Source organism: Truncatella angustata (assembly GCF_020726525.1).
Source record: "Truncatella angustata strain MPI-SDFR-AT-0073 chromosome Unknown BKA67scaffold_1, whole genome shotgun sequence".
Classification (NCBI taxonomy): Eukaryota; Fungi; Ascomycota; class Sordariomycetes; order Amphisphaeriales; family Sporocadaceae; genus Truncatella; species Truncatella angustata.
The window spans coordinates 7151434-7167519 of record NW_025763381.1 but is presented as its reverse complement, the minus strand read 5'-3'; the positions used below and the strand labels follow the sequence as shown (position 1 = coordinate 7167519).

Below are 16086 nucleotides of genomic sequence, written 5' to 3'. Positions count from 1 at the left end.
AGAAGCACTACGTAGGAAAAACGGTATTTATACTGCAATGCATGTAATGTTGTTTCCTAAGTTAGGACAATTACCATATAACAAAAGGACGCTCCCCTCAAGGACTGAACAAACTAACTGCAGTGCTTGGGCTTTCAACTAGAGCCCGCTTTGAGCCAACCAATCAATCAATCTATCGGGAGTCGGACCAATGAGCGTGTGTGCATCCTTACCGTGCACAGGAAACCCACTCTGAAAACCTACCCCTCAGAGTTTGACGAGATACTTCTCACATGTATTAGGCACTATAACAAGTCCAAGCGGAAAAAGAAAAAAGGACAAAACAACATGCAAAAGAATATTAGGATTAGTCCTAATTATTGATGATGAGAGGGGGATTCGAACCCCCGCCTGTGAAACAGATTGCAATTCCGTAATTGTATTATAATTATGAAGCTTCAGCTTGAGTGCAACGCCTTAGACCGCTCGGCCATCTCACCAATTTGTTGAAGAGATTGTGCTTATTAGTAATCATGATGTATCAGAACCGACAACAAAGTCAGCGCCTGACTGATCTCGCTGTGTCGATCTATTTCGAGCCAATACCTGCGCAAACAAGACAAGGCAGACTGTATGAATAAGTGATGCCTAAAAATAACGAGCCCAAACTACACAATGCAGTATGAAGTGTCAACTGAACTTTCGCTTGGCGTTCCTTGGATGTGCGTTAGCGTTACGGATCCGTATATTGACTAAAGACCACCTTCCCATGTGTGGAGTGACCAAAGCAAACCTTCATAATTACCATGTACACAGCCAGATAATAATGAGACATCAAGTGGCAAAAGTCATGGTTGTTTAACATGAACACGTCTACTGCATTTCTTCTACCTGTGAATTCGGACTCGACTTCTAATCCTCATGAAGAGCTATCATAAGCTGTTATAATCTACGCCTTAAATTCCACGGCGGCTATGTGTGGCTTGCCTACCACATAGATAGGACTAGTTACCGAGTAACTAGATTCCAATGACAGGAAACAAGATGGCTATCATGATGTACTCGTATCCCACTCTATCCATTGTTATCTCACCGTACGGCTTTGATATCATTGGACCGTGCAACCATCAAGTAGGAAAATTTGAAAGTGAAGTTTGGAAAGCTGTTGAGCTTTCTGCCAATAATCGGGAAAGCGACACAACTCGGAATGCTAATTCTTTGCTTCAAAAGCTCCAATTGAAAAATTCATTGTTCTATGTACCGAATTCTTGCATTTAAGACTAAATAGATGACAATAAACATGCAATTCCAAAAGTAGCACAACAGTATACCAAGCTTGTAATAAATAGCCTTTAGTCCGAATGACTAGCAGGCGAGATACTCAGCTTTAGATAGAGGTGACACGCATCAAGGATTGACATACTGCGTAAGCGTGTATCTGTTCGGCCTAGTCTATCGAGCTAATTATATGGTGCAGAGGAAATGGCAACGCGTAGACGCTCGAATTTAGGATGGTTGTTTGCGCCGAACACCTTGGTAGCAGCCAATCAAAGTTGTTTGGCCAGTTTGTAGTGATATAGAGATCCTGATCTGAAAGCTTATCATTATAACACGTGCATACCGCTATGACATCGAGATGTCACATTTTCGTCCATGAAATCGCATCATCGCCATTTTCGGGGAACGTCACTCGACTTCCTGAAAGCAAAGAAGTTACAGATTGTGTGCTATTTTAGCTGATTTATTTTTAAACTTTGCTTACAGCTTCTGTTTCACCCAAAATTTCCATCCCTCTGGCTTCGGTTTGATGAAATGGCTCAGGGAAGAAAACCCGATTCAGAAAAGGATGGGGTATGAAGTGTTTTGAAGATAAATTAGTCATTACTCCTAGGTACAAATATATGTCAGTGTTTGGTAAGATCTAGCTATTTGGAGTAGATGCTTCCGGGAAATTCATGACAAGTACCTATACACACTAATGAATATTTTTTCTAACCTAACGACTTCTTCATAGCTGATTCCGAAAGACACTCCAAACGTAGTACCTGGATAACACTCCCTTTGGCGCAGATTAAGGAGCGTGTCTTGACCTGTAGAGACAAGCCTAGCTAGTGGTCACTTACTTCTATGTGTATTAATCGCAATGCATGAGTTTTTGTTGATTGCATGAAATGGAAACATAAATACAACGAAACAGTTCGTGCGGTCTGTGATGGTAATTCGGTCAAAAAAGAAGAAAAGGAAAGAATAAGAAAAGAAGAAGGAAAAACCTATTCAGCATATCCACACCAAGTACCTATAATCTTGTTGGCCTATTGGGTCGTAGATAAGCACACAAAGAATATGTGGATTATGTGTTAATTGTATGGAGGAATCATTCCAGTCAGCCAGTTAGCCATCATTCCAAGGGAGGCTATAGTAGAACTAAGACTTGTCCATCCCTAGGCTCTGATCCAGTCCACAAGCCAGCAAGTATATAGTACGCAGTACAGGCACTCTGATGTCTTTCAGCTTCGCCAACTTGACCACGTTTCCAACAATAGCATCCACCTCGATATTCTTTGAGGCGAATGTGTCAGCCAACATGGACGGCTGGACACCTGGCAAGTCTCGCTTCGCAGCCCGACCGATTTGGAAATCAACCAACTCCTCGTCGATCTTATTGTATCCATACGCCTGCGCAACTGACGCAATCTCCATCATGACGTCTTTTATGAACGGTAGAACATCCCCATTAACGTCTATGAACTGCCTGTCCCGTAACCTCGTCAGGGCGCATATCGGGTTCCATGACGTGTTGACCAACAACTTGGACCATCTCTCCCCTTGGACATCATCGTGTAGTTCAGCCGTGGCGCCTGCTGAGCCGAGGAGATCCACGAATGCTCTTGCTGCGTCTTTGGCCGTCTTGGGAGCATCTGCGGGAAATGTGCCCACATGCAAGAGCTCGATTTCCTTGTGTTGCACAACTCCGGGGCTAACTTGTGTCGCGGGGAGATATACCACTGTACTCAGGAGGGGGTTATTGGGGAACAATCTGTGGTATTCCTCTTCTATTCCAATGCCGTTCTGTATCAACACAACTGTGGTACCTGGAGATACGGCTGGCTTGATGATATCCGCCGTAGATGGATTTGTGGGCAGAGCTTTGCTGCATACGAGGATATAATCGAATGGCTGCCCAGGGCTTGCAGCGACTGCATCACTGACACTTTTGAATATCGCTGGCTTCACATTGAGCTTCTCACCCCAATGACTTGAGTTCAGCGTGAAGCCATTCTTCGATGCCTCCTCGTAGTTGGAGCGACATATAGCTGCGATATTGGCGGCAGGAACGGCCTGAGAGAGAACCCAGGTGTAGACTGTTCCGATACTACCGGTGCCAAACACCAACACACGGGGCGCCATTCTGACGATTTGATCACCGAGTTTCCAAGTGACCGGCGAGCCCTTGTACTACACTGTATCCTCACTCGGGGCGAGCTCCGATCTCGTTTCTCGAGCTGCAGGCAGTGTGCACATGCCCCACGCCCCCACATGTTGTAATACATAACGGGCTTGGAACAACCAAGCCAACAACGAACTCTGGATTGGAATCAAATACGAACAACTCGTGCTTTTATCCTGTGGGACTCTTTCGGAGCGTGTTTAATATGATATGGATGCACGGGTGCTTTGGCAACACATAGGACATTTTCTTGTCGGCGCGATCCATACGACCACCACTACATGATGAATGGTTGCGAACTCCTACAACAATTTACGACATAGCGCATAATAACCTCGAAAATATCAATGGCACCGTGGTGTAGTGGTTATCACGCTTGTCTCACACACAAGAGGTCCCCGGTTCGAGCCCGGGCGGCGTCATTTTTGAGCATTGCTGCAATTCTTGCATGATTGAAGATGCCTTTTTTGGGGGGTTGGTGTGATAGCTTTGGTACCAATATAGCGCAGTTCAGCAAATGGCGACATCAACCTCCTATGCTTGATAAAACACATTATTGGTTTTTACACTGCGACAGATCACACCGGCAAAACCTATTGCCAACGCTTATTATGATGGACCTGCTGGCTATAGGTGACAATAAGGCAGGATGTGTATGATACAGGGTATCAAGCCGTGGTTCTATTTGTGAGAGACGGTGTAGGACCCTGAGAGACTGTTGGTATCCGAACCCATCTCGCAGTTCAGTTGCGTCGACAGTGCTCCGAACCGCCGAGTCACTGTGGTGCTGTTTAGCAGGGCTGTAGGGCAAGCAAGGCTTACTCACACCTCTTGGGAGTCATCAATAGATGTTGGAATTATCCCTGGTATTATTGCTTTGGCGCCAAGCGGCAGGTCCGGCCCGATCACATATTTTCTCAGCACGCAAGCTGCAACACACAGCCTTCAGTAGCATGCACAATGTATGTTGGCCGATAAAGGCAACGGTTCATTGGCCACGTCAGTCCACTATGTCGTTTTGAACACCAATCAGCGTCTTCCAGTGTCCATTTGGATGCCGATTATCATGTCTTGTGCTCCTAGATATGTTGGTAGCCTCTGAGGATGGGGCTGCAGATATTTGTGGTGAATCATATGTATGCCATCTCCCCTGTCGGCTATGGACTGGCTGGTGTGAAATATTTTGTTGGCCTGGAGGCAAACCAAAGTTTACCGATATCAGCTCAGCAGTAGACGCCATGACACCAGACGATACGCCGAAAGTCGTGCGTATAATGGCGAAGTATTTTTTGCCAACAGCTCTCGCTTCAGGGAAAAAGTACTCGGGAGCAGGATTGTCTCAGGCTCATGGCAGATAACTTCGCAGAACCCATTGTGCAGGGGGATGTTAGAGTCGAGTCTGATTAATTCAGGAGGCCTGCCTTCCCGCGGATATGATCTTCATGTGCGGAGAAACACTTTTCGACCTGGATTCTCTTTTCTTGGGATTGGTCCCTTCCACCACGTCGACGCCCGATCTCAGATATCGAGGACATATGTCAGCGGCATGGTCTTCGTCACAGATCATGGAGTATAGGACACGGCAACGACTCGGAAACAACCATGTCAACGTGAATTTGCTGCATTTGCTTGATGAGTTTCGACCATCGTTCGCAACTCATTCTAAGGACCATGTATACAGTGTGCTAGGAATGGTGCAAGGCGATGAACTCACGGTACTGTGCAACGCAGGTTATAGTATTGAGTACGGCCGCGAGACAACGTGCGTTGAAACTATCATAAGAACAGCGACTGCTATATGTATGGTTTTACGGAACCTGGATATTCTGTCTGTGACTTATCTAGTGGACCAGTTGAAAACTGCTGCTACCATAGGAAATTTCCCTTCATGGGCCCCTGTCTGGTCAAGCAGGCTAGTAGATATGCCTGAGGGTCCTGAAGAATCATGCTCTCTCCTCGATGAGCACATGGCCGCGCTAAACTTATGCCGGCGCGCGTACAACTTCGCTCAGTCGAAGAACAAAGATAACGAGAGTGCAGATGCCTCGAAACTCCGGCAGTCGTTGATAGAGGTGTTTGGACCAGGTAGAAATCAGAAGATCAAATGAACAAGCTCAATGCCTTGGCAGAAATATTGGATAGGTCGAAAGCTGGTCTGGACACAATGCGGGTTGCTTGCACTGGTACCTACCAAAACTCAAATTGGAGACAAGATTATGCTCTACAAAGGCAGCAAATTGCCCTTTGATCGTGATAAGGCCCGCTAACTTGTCGAATCAACAGGAGTTGTTGGGTGCATGTTATGTGCATGGCATGATGCAAGGAGAATTCTGGAACGCTCAACGATGCTCAGATGTGGAGATTATTTGAGATCGACAGTGGCCGGATGTCGATCAGTAATCTACATATGTACATATCCAGCGATGCCGCGACCGTTTGTTTTCTGCTGTGGGCATGCATGCTTGCCCGAGTAACGTCTCGGTAGCTAGCTCAGTTGCAATGAGAATTGCAGAAGTGCAGAAGTGCAGAATTGCAAGTGTTACACTGCACCGGCAGTTTGGGTGTAATTGGTAAGGCGTGGAGCACTGGCAACGCCACAGTTGGCGACTCAGCCACAACCACTTCGCTACTGTAGCCAGCTAGCCAGCCAGTCAGCCAGCCAGCCAGCTAGCTAGCCAAGGTAGCCCCTGGTTCCAGGCCATTTAAGCTTGGTTCTCAATGCAGGATGCGGCAGTTTGACATCATCGGGGTCTGAGTTGTCGGAGGCCTGGGGGTAATGACACTCCAAAACCTGATGGTGCAACGTGAGAACGGTGTGCTGGTGCTACCAATGGCGCCCGTCGTCATTCGAATTTATCGTTTTCCCTGATCTACATACTTGGTACATAAGTCTGCTTTCTTCTGCCAAGGTCTAACTTTTTTTGTTTGTTTTGCGACTGGCCTTGATTGAGTAAAGAAATCAGTTGTTTCTGAAACCCAATAGCTACTCTCGCATATCCCCACGTACAACCCAAGGCTATTGAATTGGTTCGCTTTTGGAGTCCGGCGTCCTAACAGGAGATCCGCCTCTCGTCTCTCCGTCTACTCATCCTTCAGATGGCAGCCTTCATTGCAAAGAAGATCAGCTCCAAGATCCTTGGCGAATCATTGGAGAACAAATGGGGAGCTAAGGTAAGTGGTCAATACAGTGTTCCGTTTGTGGCAAAAGTAACATTTTGTTTTGTTTTGGCTGGCTGTAGGACCCCCTATTCGAAACTGTTCCCGCAACGAGACTCGATGGCAAACCTTCGGGAAAGACAAAGAAAGTCAAGAGAGCCCTCCCACCGGGCATATCTGAACACGATGCACAGATCCTCAACAAGGTCAAAAGAAGAGCCTATAAACTGGATTTGAGTCTGTTCAGTATTGCCGGCATACGATTTGGCTGGAGCAGCGTCATTGGTCTAGTCCCCTTGTAAGTCAAGGCCTTTTTCTTCTTCTTTTTTCCTCCCCACGACTGCGAGCTAACTGTTGACACAATAGTGCGGGTGATGCTGTTGACTTCTTCATGGCTGTTATGGTAATCAACTCAGCTAAGAAGGTAGATGGTGGCCTCCCATCCGGACTTGTGCTGAAGATGTGGTTTTGGGCGTGTCTGGATTTGGTCATTGGCCTCATCCCATTCCTTGGTGACGTTTTTGATGCCATTATCAAGGCCAATTGCCGCAACGCCATCTATCTAGAAGAGCACTTGCGCAAGCAGGGACAGCAGAATCTCCGCCGAAGTGGTCTACCCATTCCCGAAATCGATCCTAGCGATCCTGATGAGTTCGACCGACTGCAGGAAGGACCGGAGAACAGACGAAGTGGCCGCCGAGCCCAAGAATCCGGCGTTGATTCAGCTCCCGCTATGCCGCCACGGCCCACCGAGGCTCGGGTTCGCGACGACCGACGCGCTGGTGGTGGATGGTTTGGCAGGAGCCGCCGCGCGGATGAAGAGTCGGGTGTTGCAACTCAGCCTCCCACAAGAAAGTCGACTCGCCGTGGATAGCGAGCACATTCGCCTTCCAAAGATATGCCAGTGGCAACACTCCAGTGAATCGTCTGGCTGGACCATCTCTTCCGTCCCAACCACTGACCCCAAGCGTGGTGGGTTCTATGCCTGAACCTTTCTGCTTGACGGTGCAGGGCTGATCTGAACGAGACGGGCGGGGAAACGTGACGGTCATTTTGTCACCATTGTTGGGTTAAGATCCCGATTGTACGTATTTTACGAACGCATAATGAGATGAGAAATGGGTTATGGTGTAATGAGGGTTTGAATTTGTATGATACCATTATGTAGCACAGTTATTAGCACTCGCCTTGTGGGAGGATATTAAGTCCGGTCAATTACCAGTTCCCAAGCTCCAACTTTAATCTATTCATATGGAAAACATAGCGGAAGTGGTACATAGCAAGAGACATTTGAAATGGTTGTTGGTTGGAACATCTTGGTCTGCGCAGTACGTATGCAGGCCGTGGAATGTTCCGCCGCATCACGTATATATTCGAGGAGGGCATTAAGTTGAGCATCATGTGGAGGTAGAGACAGCTTCTTCGATCCCAATGTATAGACACGGATGATGCTCTCCAAGGTTAGTGAGGTTCTCTTTGGTGATGTTATTTACAGTTTGACGCACCCTGGCTTCATGGAACACACGATCAACCAGTAATTTGGGTCGTGATGAACGCATGAAAATCGCTAACTTAGATTAATCAGTGTTTACTCACTCAAATCTTGGAACCCATAACCTCGTCATCTTTCGAGGATGATTCCATTTAGCAAAAGCGACGCGCCTGGCTATTCTGGAGCGCGTTTGCGGCTAGAAGTTTCACTAGCACGATCTGATAACTGTGTGCTCCACTATACCATCATCATCAATAAGCGGTTTATCAGCTTTACCCAAGCACTTTGGTGGCTTAATCCGTAATTCCGAGCAAGCGATGAGCAATTTGACACCCAACGTGGAGTCTTCAGAAATTGTTTATCAGATCGAAAGCCTACCTGGTCGTGTTGGGTCGCGCTGGGAACGCCGGCGACCCTCTCGACCCCTGCTCTGGCTTTACGTACTCGGATACGCCAAGCGGCTCTAACCCGCAATCTTGAGTGTCAGGACCGAGCGCGTTGAGTGGGAAACTGGGAGGAAATTCTCAAACAGAGTATGAGACTGCCGTGTGCAAGCAGAAGGAGAAGCGGGCGGGCATCCTTTGACAATGAAGAGACGGATAGAACCCTGCATGTCCTACCACTCAGCCTTGCATATGATTGAATATGAGCATCAACCGTGTTCTTGTTGTTGACTTGTTTAAGTGTGCTTCGGCAGTGGAGCTGGACTCCATTCAGTATACGAAAGTAATGGACGAGCTCTGCCCAGCTCGGCCCAGCTCTGCCCATTAAACAGGCAATCCTGCGACGAATCTGGGCAAGCCCGGTGGAGAGCTAGATCTCCGTTTGTCTTGATTCAAACACTACGGATTGCAGTAGGTGAGGTTCCCCTGGTCAACGCGTGAAATTCGCGAAATCGGTGGCTGGTGGGGTGGTACTCCGTGCTACCGAGCCATTACAGGGAGTCGCGTCTTTGTCTTTTGTGTGATTTTCACGCGTCTGGGCTACTTAAAAGGCCTTGCCGACACACTAGAGTAGAGAAACCAATTCTCGCCGGTCTCAACTCAACCACTTTACCACAACTCTTAAAGACGCGACACAATCCCTGCAGTAGTCTTTGAGTCACGAAACACTGCCGTTCTCGCTTCTGCATAACCAATTCAATCCGCATCACAGATACCTGTCAATCGCAATGGCTGTTGAGATCACTCCCTCCAAGCAGGTATGTACATGACGTCGACGCACTGACGCGCCACCTGGCGCCAGAAAAAGAGAGTCGTGACAACTGACATGCATTACTTCGCAGGCTGCATCCGCCCTGGATTCCTTGAAGATGGAGTCTCCTGTCAAGAAGATCGACTTTGCCGGAAAGGAGAACGCTCCCTTCGATGCCGATGCGCCCCTCGAGATTGAGACACCAAAGCCCACCATCGAGGCATCCAAGGAGGACGTTGCAAAGGCGCTGGCTCCCACGATCAAGCCAGACGAAGCCGACGAGCCTCTTTTGCGGGAGAATGCTCAGAGATTCGTCCTCTTTCCCATCAAGTACCACGAGGTTAGTGGGGTCCTTCCCCGACGCGTCTCTCACGCGTATAGTGGCATCGTGACGCGCCAGAGGCTAACCTGACCTCATCTAGATCTGGCAAATGTACAAGAAGGCCGAGGCTTCCTTCTGGACTGCCGAAGAGATTGACTTGTCCAAGGACTTGCACGACTGGAACAACAAGCTGAACGAGGATGAGCAGTACTTCATCTCCCACATCTTGGCCTTCTTTGCTGCCTCTGATGGCATCGTCAACGAGAACCTTGTTGAGCGCTTCAGTGGAGAGGTTCAGATTCCTGAGGCTCGCTGCTTCTACGGCTTCCAGATCATGATGGAGAACATCCACTCCGAGACATACTCGCTGCTCATTGACACTTACATCAAGGAGCCCGCCCAGCGCACCTACCTCTTCAACGCCATTGACAACATTCCCTGCATCCGCAAGAAGGCCGACTGGGCACTGCGGTGGATCACCGACACCAAGTCCACCTTTGCTCAGCGCCTCATCGCCTTTGCTGCGGTCGAGGGTATCTTCTTCAGCGGTGCTTTCGCCTCCATCTTCTGGTTGAAGAAGCGTGGTTTGATGCCCGGCCTGACCTTCTCCAACGAGCTCATCTCCCGCGATGAGGGTCTGCACACGGACTTCGCCTGCCTGCTCTTCTCCCACTTGAAGAACCGCCCCAGCAAGGAGCTCATCCAAGAGATCATTGTCGATGCTGTCAACATCGAGCAGGAGTTCTTGACCGAGGCCCTGCCTTGCGCTCTTCTCGGCATGAACGCCAACCTCATGAAGCAGTACATTGAGTTCGTCGCCGACCGTCTTCTCGTCGCCCTCGGCAACGAGAAGGTCTGGCGCTCCTCCAACCCCTTCGACTTCATGGAGAACATCTCTCTTGGCGGCAAGACCAACTTCTTCGAGAAGCGTGTCGGTGACTACCAGAAGGCTGGTGTCATGAACAGCACCAAGAAGCCCGTCGTTGAGGAGTCGCCCAAGGAGAACGACAACGGTGGTGACTTCAGCTTCGATGATGACTTTTAAACGTCTCATCCCAAGTCATTGCTGTTCCCTTCTCTCTCTCTCGATACCCCTTACTATCCCGATAGAACACCGCTCTTGTGTATATTTGGCCTGGCGCTTCTTTTTTGTCTATCCCTACTCCTGCATGGCATTAGAGGACGAGCGAGCAATCCGGTTGCAACCTGATCTCGATCTACTCGCATCTCTTAAGTCATTTATGTTTATAGTTGGTCGCACGCAGCACATGTTTTACTTTGGTACAATTTTGGCGTTGAGGGGTTTTATGATACGGTTTCTTCGACCGGCTTCTGGGTATAGGAGCGGACGGTCGGCGCATACAGGAATCCATGGTACGGGGAAGATGGAAAATGAGATCACGTATAGGATATGGAAGTGTACTGTCGCACTTGGTGAATAATTGCAGAGATGATGAACCGAATCTATTTGTGTTGGACTGCATTTTGTGACGTGATATTTTTGACCGTAGCTGATTGTCTGCCGTGTTCAAGTTGTGGCCCATTCAGGGGGCCATGCGACCAAGTTCTCGTGACTCTTGGCCTTTTTGAAACATGAACAGATGCCTTTCCTGGACAAAGCTGTATGAGTACCAAATTCTAATGCCAGTGCAGCTATCCAGTATGAGCAGTATTTCGTGTCGCATCTCTCCTTCTTCATGTGCCCGACGATTTCGGCAGATGCCCAAATTCCCCCGAACGCCTTTGCTATGCCTAGATGCCGCCTCTGCTCTCAGTTTTTGGATTCCCCCTAACCTCAAATTGTTGTCCGCCAGCATGATGGCCGTCCCCTTCTTGGCTGGTCCATGCTTGAGATGGCTGCTGAGAGAGCCTCGCTCGCTCCAAACGCAGTCCCTACCAGGTTCGCATCCCGATTGTTTGTTCATCGCTTGCCCTTCTTCTTCTTGCCCTTTCCACCGGCGCCGCCGCCACCCTGCTGTGCCTGGGGCGGTGCGCCCGCACCCGCACCCGCCTTCGCTGCCACCGGCTCAACCTTCTCGGCAGCAGGCGTCCCGGTGCCGCTCTCGGGGGCCTCGGAGACGACGGGGTCCTCCTTCAGCTCGGGCAGCCCGGCCATGGGCCTCCCCAGCTTTCCCAGACTCGTGATGAGGCGCGACACCTCGGCGGCCTTGGTGGTCTTGTACTTGAGGGTGGTGCCCGTCTTGGGGTCAAAGGTCTTGAGGACGAGGCGGCCGCGGGGCGGCTTGGGCTCGGATGGTGTGGCGGCGGGGGCTCCTTCTTCCTTTGCGGCGGCCTTCTTGCGGTGGGGGGGTGCCGGCTTTATCGAGTAGGCTGTGGTGATTCTGGTGGTGCTCGGCCGTGCCTGGAGCAGCAGTTGCGATTGCCGCAGCCACTCGTCGGCGGTGGCGTAATAGGGCATTGTTCTGGTTCTGGGGCGCCCTGCAGGCTATTGTGATGATGATGGTGTTCTGATCGGCCTGTTGGCTGCGCTGTGGTTGGGAAGAATGTCGAAGGGGCCTACGGGGATGCTGTAGTTGGCCGTGCGAGTGTGGGTTCAAGGGGGGCTTCTCTTTCCCATGCGATGGATTGAAGAAGGGATAAAGTGCGCCGATTTTTGGCACTTTGCTGCTACCTCTAACGTTACTCCGTAAGGACTTTAGACAAAACCTGGGACCGATGTTTGGTGGGGTTGGGAGCTTTTTCTTTACTGCCCCAATTCCGCGGGGATCTGGACGGCTCCCAGCGCTTGTTGTCTCTATCCCTTGTGTGCTGTACAGCGGTAGCACTGTATAGCATAGCGTACCAAGTATCTCGTAACCTACTGGAACCAGTTGGACATTTCAGCTTCTTTCTCATCAACTACCAAGAGGAGACCGGAGACTTGGAGCTGGAGCATCTAACCCCGCCATTGGAATTTAACGCCAGCCTCGACTAACCTAACTTCAGTCAACCTTAGGTGCTGCTGTACAGTACACACCTTCTGTACCTTCTTTACCAGGCTGCTTTGGAGCCTCGTCGACATTTGTTTACTTCTTCATCCATCGCAACACTGCAACCATTGACGCAGCACAGCTTGTCGCCAGGCTCGCCCACAACACGGTTGGTTGGCTCAATGCCAGCATCGCTGAACGACGCCTTGCTATAGTTGTACAGGTCGTCGAGCGCGACCCCATTCGCCATGGCGTCTACACCCATGGACTTGGACGGCCCTGAATCGTCGCCAGCGAACGGCACCCCCTCAACCTCACTCAACATAACCCGAACCCTGGGCAACAACCTGCCAAGCACCTCCACGGTCACGGATGTGATATCCGGCTTCAGGCCAACAAAGGTACCACCGCGCCCCTTCCTGGACCAACCACTGTCGCAGCAAGGTCTGTCGCATATGAAGAAGTCTTCACCCACAAAGACGTACATCACTGCAGCCAGTGTGCGACCTCATGCCCCCAAGGAGAGCTCTCCGCTCAAGAACAGTCTCATCCTCCCTGATCTTGACGAGTCTCCTCCGACGCCCCCTGCTTTTGCACTTGCAACTCCCAAGAGTTCCGGCCCAGAGAGTACGGCCGTGCCAGCTTCTGACAATGAACAGCTATTCAGGCGCGATGACATTAAGGATGGCCGCCCGCAGCCGTATATTCTCAGTCTTGACTACGATGATCCTGGCGAGCTTCTCATGACTTCGGAGAGCGACGATACGATTCAGATTTACAAAGTCCGTGAGGGCCGGCACGAGAAGCAGCTACTAAGCAAAAAGTACGGAGTCAAACTCGCCAAGTTCACACACAACAGCTCGAGCGTAGTATATGCCAGTACAAAAGTCAATGGTGCCGTACTGTCTAGCGCCTAGTTGAGGCTCCGGACCGTGTGCTGACGAGTTGACAGATGCGATACGGTACTTGACGACACACGACAACGCCTTTATAAGATATTTTGAAGGCCACGAAGCAGCCGTGACTTCCTTGGCTATGCACCCGGGACACGACGACTTCATATCTTGTAGCAAGGACAACACCGTCCGGTTGTGGAACGCCAGCACCAAGAATGCGACGGGAATACTGAACCTCAACACACCATACCTGTCGGCCTGGGACCCGAGCGGCCAGGTCTTTGCGATAGGCTCCCCCAACAGCGGCCAGATTCTGCTCTACGACCATAGAAACTTTGACAGGGCACCGTTTAACACGTTCGACATTGGCGAGACATGCGCCTTCGCAGATGCGGCCTATGTCTTGAAGGGTTGGACAAAGCTGGAGTTCTCCAATGACGGCAAGAACCTCCTTCTGGGCACCAAGGGAAATGGCCACTTCTTGATCGACGCATTTGAGGGTACCTTGCGAGCATACCTGCACAAACCGAATGGTGGCACTCGGAGACTAGCAGCGGGCGAGGAGTCGGGCGTTAATGGAGCCTCGGCCGGAAGCTCGAGCAATGTTGAGGGCAGTGGCGACTGCGGCTTCAGTCCAGATGGCCGATATGTTGTTGGTGGAGGGGCGAACAACAAGCTACTCATCTGGGACACGCTTGGTCAGGTGGACGAGGACAAGACTTTGGAGCCTGTCCATATTATCGATAGCGAACGGCCGGCATCTGTGGTCGCCTTCAGTCCACGCTTCAACTTCCTTGCAACTGCGGATCAGGAAGTCGTTTTCTGGCTGCCCGACCCCCATGCGTAGATCTCGGGGTGACGGACGATTAGCGGAGAAGATCTTCAGCTAATGCGGAATTATGACCTGTTCACGCCATGGAGACTTGAACTCCCCATAGAGCCATCCAGCATCATTCACAGGCACAGAGGCGGCGCCAAGAATGGCGAGCTCATGGCCAATTCCGCCTTACAATTAGAGCGGTCGCAAGGAATCCAGATCAACTATCTCACGAATATCTACCATATTGTAGGACGGCCGCAGGTCAGATTATAGCGATCTTGAGTTGATTTCAACAACAAGCACCCTGCCGGTGTGCAGCAATACCATGGCCATTAAAACGGCCTCCAAAGGGCAGAAAGCCAGAAGCGAGCCAGGTCACAACAGACTATTTTGGCGAAGCGGCTTACACAAGAAGGCTTTCTAATTGCACTTTCTTCCAAAATCCCGCATGCTGTCAGTGTGAAAGGTGGTAGTTATCATATTTAGAAACCAAGGGGGGTGTTCAATGAGGAAGATACAACAGAAGAAACTGGAAAGATCTGTGGCAGCATCGGAACTATTGATACCCTCATTCGGCATAGCAATGGCGTTCGCAATGGGGAAAACGGTCACTTGAAAAGAGAAACCTATATGCTATAATTCTCCTGTGCCCACGCGTTCTCATCTGCTTGTCTCGAGGACATGGTTGGAAAGCTAAGACATGCATCCTTCGGCTCGTTCTTCATTGACTGAAAAATTCAATGGCCGCTTCTTTCTGGCCATGTTTAAGGTGTCCATTATAGTACAGTTCTATACACGGATATGCTACATGCCAACGCCGTAATGATTACTGCTTTGTCCGAGCAGCGGTTGGTCTCCTATCTTCATCTCGTACATCACATCAGCATGTCGACTCGTCGAGCCAACGTGTTTTAGTACTGAAAATACACTCGTTTGCTGTGCCCCTTCTCGCTCTACCTCTTGCCGCGTCCCTGGCTGGGCCTTCCGCCACCGCCACCGCCCCTGCCGCCCTTCTGGCCGCCCTTCTGCGACTTGCTACTGAAGACGTTCCTCGCCTTGCGCCAGGCGTCGACCAGGTGCTCGACGTTGCCCATGTCGTGGCGGGGCTGGCGCATGAAGGTCAGCCTGGCCCTCCTGGCGCGCTTGGGCCGCCTCCAGATGATCTCGATGCCCTGGACGGTGGGGCTGTAGATCTTGTACCACATCTCGGTGCCCGTCTTGAAGAGGGTGTTGCGCAGCAGGATGGCCGTGTCGACGCCGGCGCGGCGGATGGACAGGCAGACGCCGGCGAAGGGCTCGCCGCGGCTCGACGACACCTGCAGCACGTCGCCCACCTTGGCGGCGTCCGGGTTCTTCTTGCTGAAGAGCTGGGTGCGGGCGCCGGTGCGGTCGAGGCGCCGGATCTGCTGCGCGTGGTACGAGACCAGGGGCGAGGGGTGCGCCGCCCGGGCCGAGGGCGGCGGTGCGTAGACGGCGAAGGCGGTGCGGATGGGCTTGGCGGGGTTGTTGGATGGGATTACGTCTGTTTGGCACGTGTCAGAAGAAGAAAGGTCAAGTGCTGCTCGGCGATGGCAACGGTCAGCGTACGGAATCTCTGTGGTGTCCTCGTCGCGAGGCCGGGCGGTGGTATCGAGCCTGCTGCGGCTGCGTCTGTGGTAGGTGTGACGGTCTCGGTGGCCATTGAGCGCCGGAACAGGACCCTCTGCTGGCGGCTTTGTCGCAGGAGGGTCTTGACGGGCCCGAGTGGCCGTCTCACTGCAGCTGAGCAATTCATCGTGATGGTCGGGTCGGATCGAAGCTGGTCTTCCCCATCTGTCTGGGAAGTGGTCGAGAAATTGCCCGAGGACCC

General features: G+C 51.0%; 7 protein-coding genes and 2 non-coding genes across 9 annotated transcripts; 5 read left to right on the top strand and 4 right to left on the bottom strand.

The window, feature by feature from the left end:
* Positions 1 to 363: 363 nt before the first annotated feature.
* Positions 364 to 479, bottom strand: BKA67DRAFT_t23. The gene has a single exon. It is a non-coding gene; the product is annotated as a tRNA-Leu (tRNA).
* A 1503-nt stretch (positions 480 to 1982) lies between these two features.
* Positions 1983 to 3452, bottom strand: BKA67DRAFT_550147 (2-dehydropantoate 2-reductase). Its single transcript, XM_046101632.1, has one exon. It carries the CDS (start codon positions 3385 to 3387, stop codon positions 2404 to 2406), a length of 984 nt encoding a protein of 327 aa, XP_045965224.1. The 5' UTR covers positions 3388 to 3452; the 3' UTR covers positions 1983 to 2403.
* A 324-nt stretch (positions 3453 to 3776) lies between these two features.
* On the top strand, positions 3777 to 3849 carry BKA67DRAFT_t28. Its single transcript has one exon. It is a non-coding gene; the product is annotated as a tRNA-Val (tRNA).
* Positions 3850 to 4860: 1011 nt separating this feature from the next.
* On the top strand, positions 4861 to 5694 carry BKA67DRAFT_531166 (uncharacterized protein; the record flags this gene model as incomplete). The annotated part of the gene is made up of 2 exons (XM_046099344.1): positions 4861 to 5512; positions 5570 to 5694. The coding sequence occupies 2 exons, from the start codon at positions 4861 to 4863 to the stop codon at positions 5692 to 5694; spliced, it is 777 nt and encodes a 258-aa protein (XP_045965223.1).
* A 670-nt stretch (positions 5695 to 6364) lies between these two features.
* On the top strand, positions 6365 to 7628 carry BKA67DRAFT_75010 (uncharacterized protein). Its single transcript, XM_046109410.1, has 3 exons — positions 6365 to 6598; positions 6667 to 6881; positions 6950 to 7628. Exons 1-3 carry the CDS (start codon positions 6524 to 6526, stop codon positions 7455 to 7457), a joined length of 798 nt encoding a protein of 265 aa, XP_045965222.1. The 5' UTR covers positions 6365 to 6523; the 3' UTR covers positions 7458 to 7628.
* Positions 7629 to 9040: 1412 nt separating this feature from the next.
* On the top strand, positions 9041 to 10915 carry BKA67DRAFT_74897 (ribonucleotide reductase). The gene is made up of 3 exons (XM_046109408.1): positions 9041 to 9276; positions 9361 to 9609; positions 9692 to 10915. Exons 1-3 carry the CDS (start codon positions 9247 to 9249, stop codon positions 10634 to 10636), a joined length of 1224 nt encoding a protein of 407 aa, XP_045965221.1. The 5' UTR covers positions 9041 to 9246; the 3' UTR covers positions 10637 to 10915.
* Positions 10916 to 11512: 597 nt separating this feature from the next.
* BKA67DRAFT_654231 (signal recognition particle 9 kDa protein-domain-containing protein) lies at positions 11513 to 12010 on the bottom strand (the record flags this gene model as incomplete). Its single annotated transcript, XM_046106524.1, has 1 exon — positions 11513 to 12010. The coding sequence occupies one exon, from the start codon at positions 12008 to 12010 to the stop codon at positions 11513 to 11515; it is 498 nt and encodes a 165-aa protein (XP_045965220.1).
* Positions 12011 to 12608: 598 nt separating this feature from the next.
* Positions 12609 to 14461, top strand: BKA67DRAFT_75016 (WD40-repeat-containing domain protein). Its single transcript, XM_046109411.1, has 3 exons — positions 12609 to 12922; positions 13181 to 13415; positions 13474 to 14461. The coding sequence occupies exons 1-3, from the start codon at positions 12770 to 12772 to the stop codon at positions 14262 to 14264; spliced, it is 1179 nt and encodes a 392-aa protein (XP_045965219.1). The 5' UTR covers positions 12609 to 12769; the 3' UTR covers positions 14265 to 14461.
* Positions 14462 to 15190: 729 nt separating this feature from the next.
* On the bottom strand, positions 15191 to 16011 carry BKA67DRAFT_654229 (translation protein SH3-like domain-containing protein; the record flags this gene model as incomplete). The annotated part of the gene is made up of 2 exons (XM_046106523.1): positions 15191 to 15759; positions 15825 to 16011. 2 exons carry the CDS (start codon positions 16009 to 16011, stop codon positions 15191 to 15193), a joined length of 756 nt encoding a protein of 251 aa, XP_045965218.1.
* Between the last annotated feature and the right edge of the window lie 75 nt (positions 16012 to 16086).

Excerpts from the sequence above, each read along its gene's own strand:
- BKA67DRAFT_75016 (XM_046109411.1), top strand. The coding sequence starts at position 12,770 with ATGGCGTCTACACCCATGGACTTGGACGGCCCTGAATCGTCGCCAGCG. Across the intron at positions 12,923-13,180 it reads CCGGCTTCAGGCCAACAAAG|CTATTCAGGCGCGATGACAT; the intron begins GTACCACCGCGC and ends GACAATGAACAG. Across the intron at positions 13,416-13,473 it reads TGCCAGTACAAAAGTCAATG|ATGCGATACGGTACTTGACG; the intron begins GTGCCGTACTGT and ends ACGAGTTGACAG.
- BKA67DRAFT_75010 (XM_046109410.1), top strand. The coding sequence starts at position 6,524 with ATGGCAGCCTTCATTGCAAAGAAGATCAGCTCCAAGATCCTTGGCGAA. Across the intron at positions 6,599-6,666 it reads AGAACAAATGGGGAGCTAAG|GACCCCCTATTCGAAACTGT; the intron begins GTAAGTGGTCAA and ends GGCTGGCTGTAG. Across the intron at positions 6,882-6,949 it reads GTCATTGGTCTAGTCCCCTT|TGCGGGTGATGCTGTTGACT; the intron begins GTAAGTCAAGGC and ends TTGACACAATAG.
- BKA67DRAFT_74897 (XM_046109408.1), top strand. The coding sequence starts at position 9,247 with ATGGCTGTTGAGATCACTCCCTCCAAGCAG. Across the intron at positions 9,277-9,360 it reads AGATCACTCCCTCCAAGCAG|GCTGCATCCGCCCTGGATTC; the intron begins GTATGTACATGA and ends ATTACTTCGCAG. Across the intron at positions 9,610-9,691 it reads TTCCCATCAAGTACCACGAG|ATCTGGCAAATGTACAAGAA; the intron begins GTTAGTGGGGTC and ends GACCTCATCTAG.
- BKA67DRAFT_550147 (XM_046101632.1), bottom strand. The coding sequence starts at position 3,387 with ATGGCGCCCCGTGTGTTGGTGTTTGGCACCGGTAGTATCGGAACAGTC.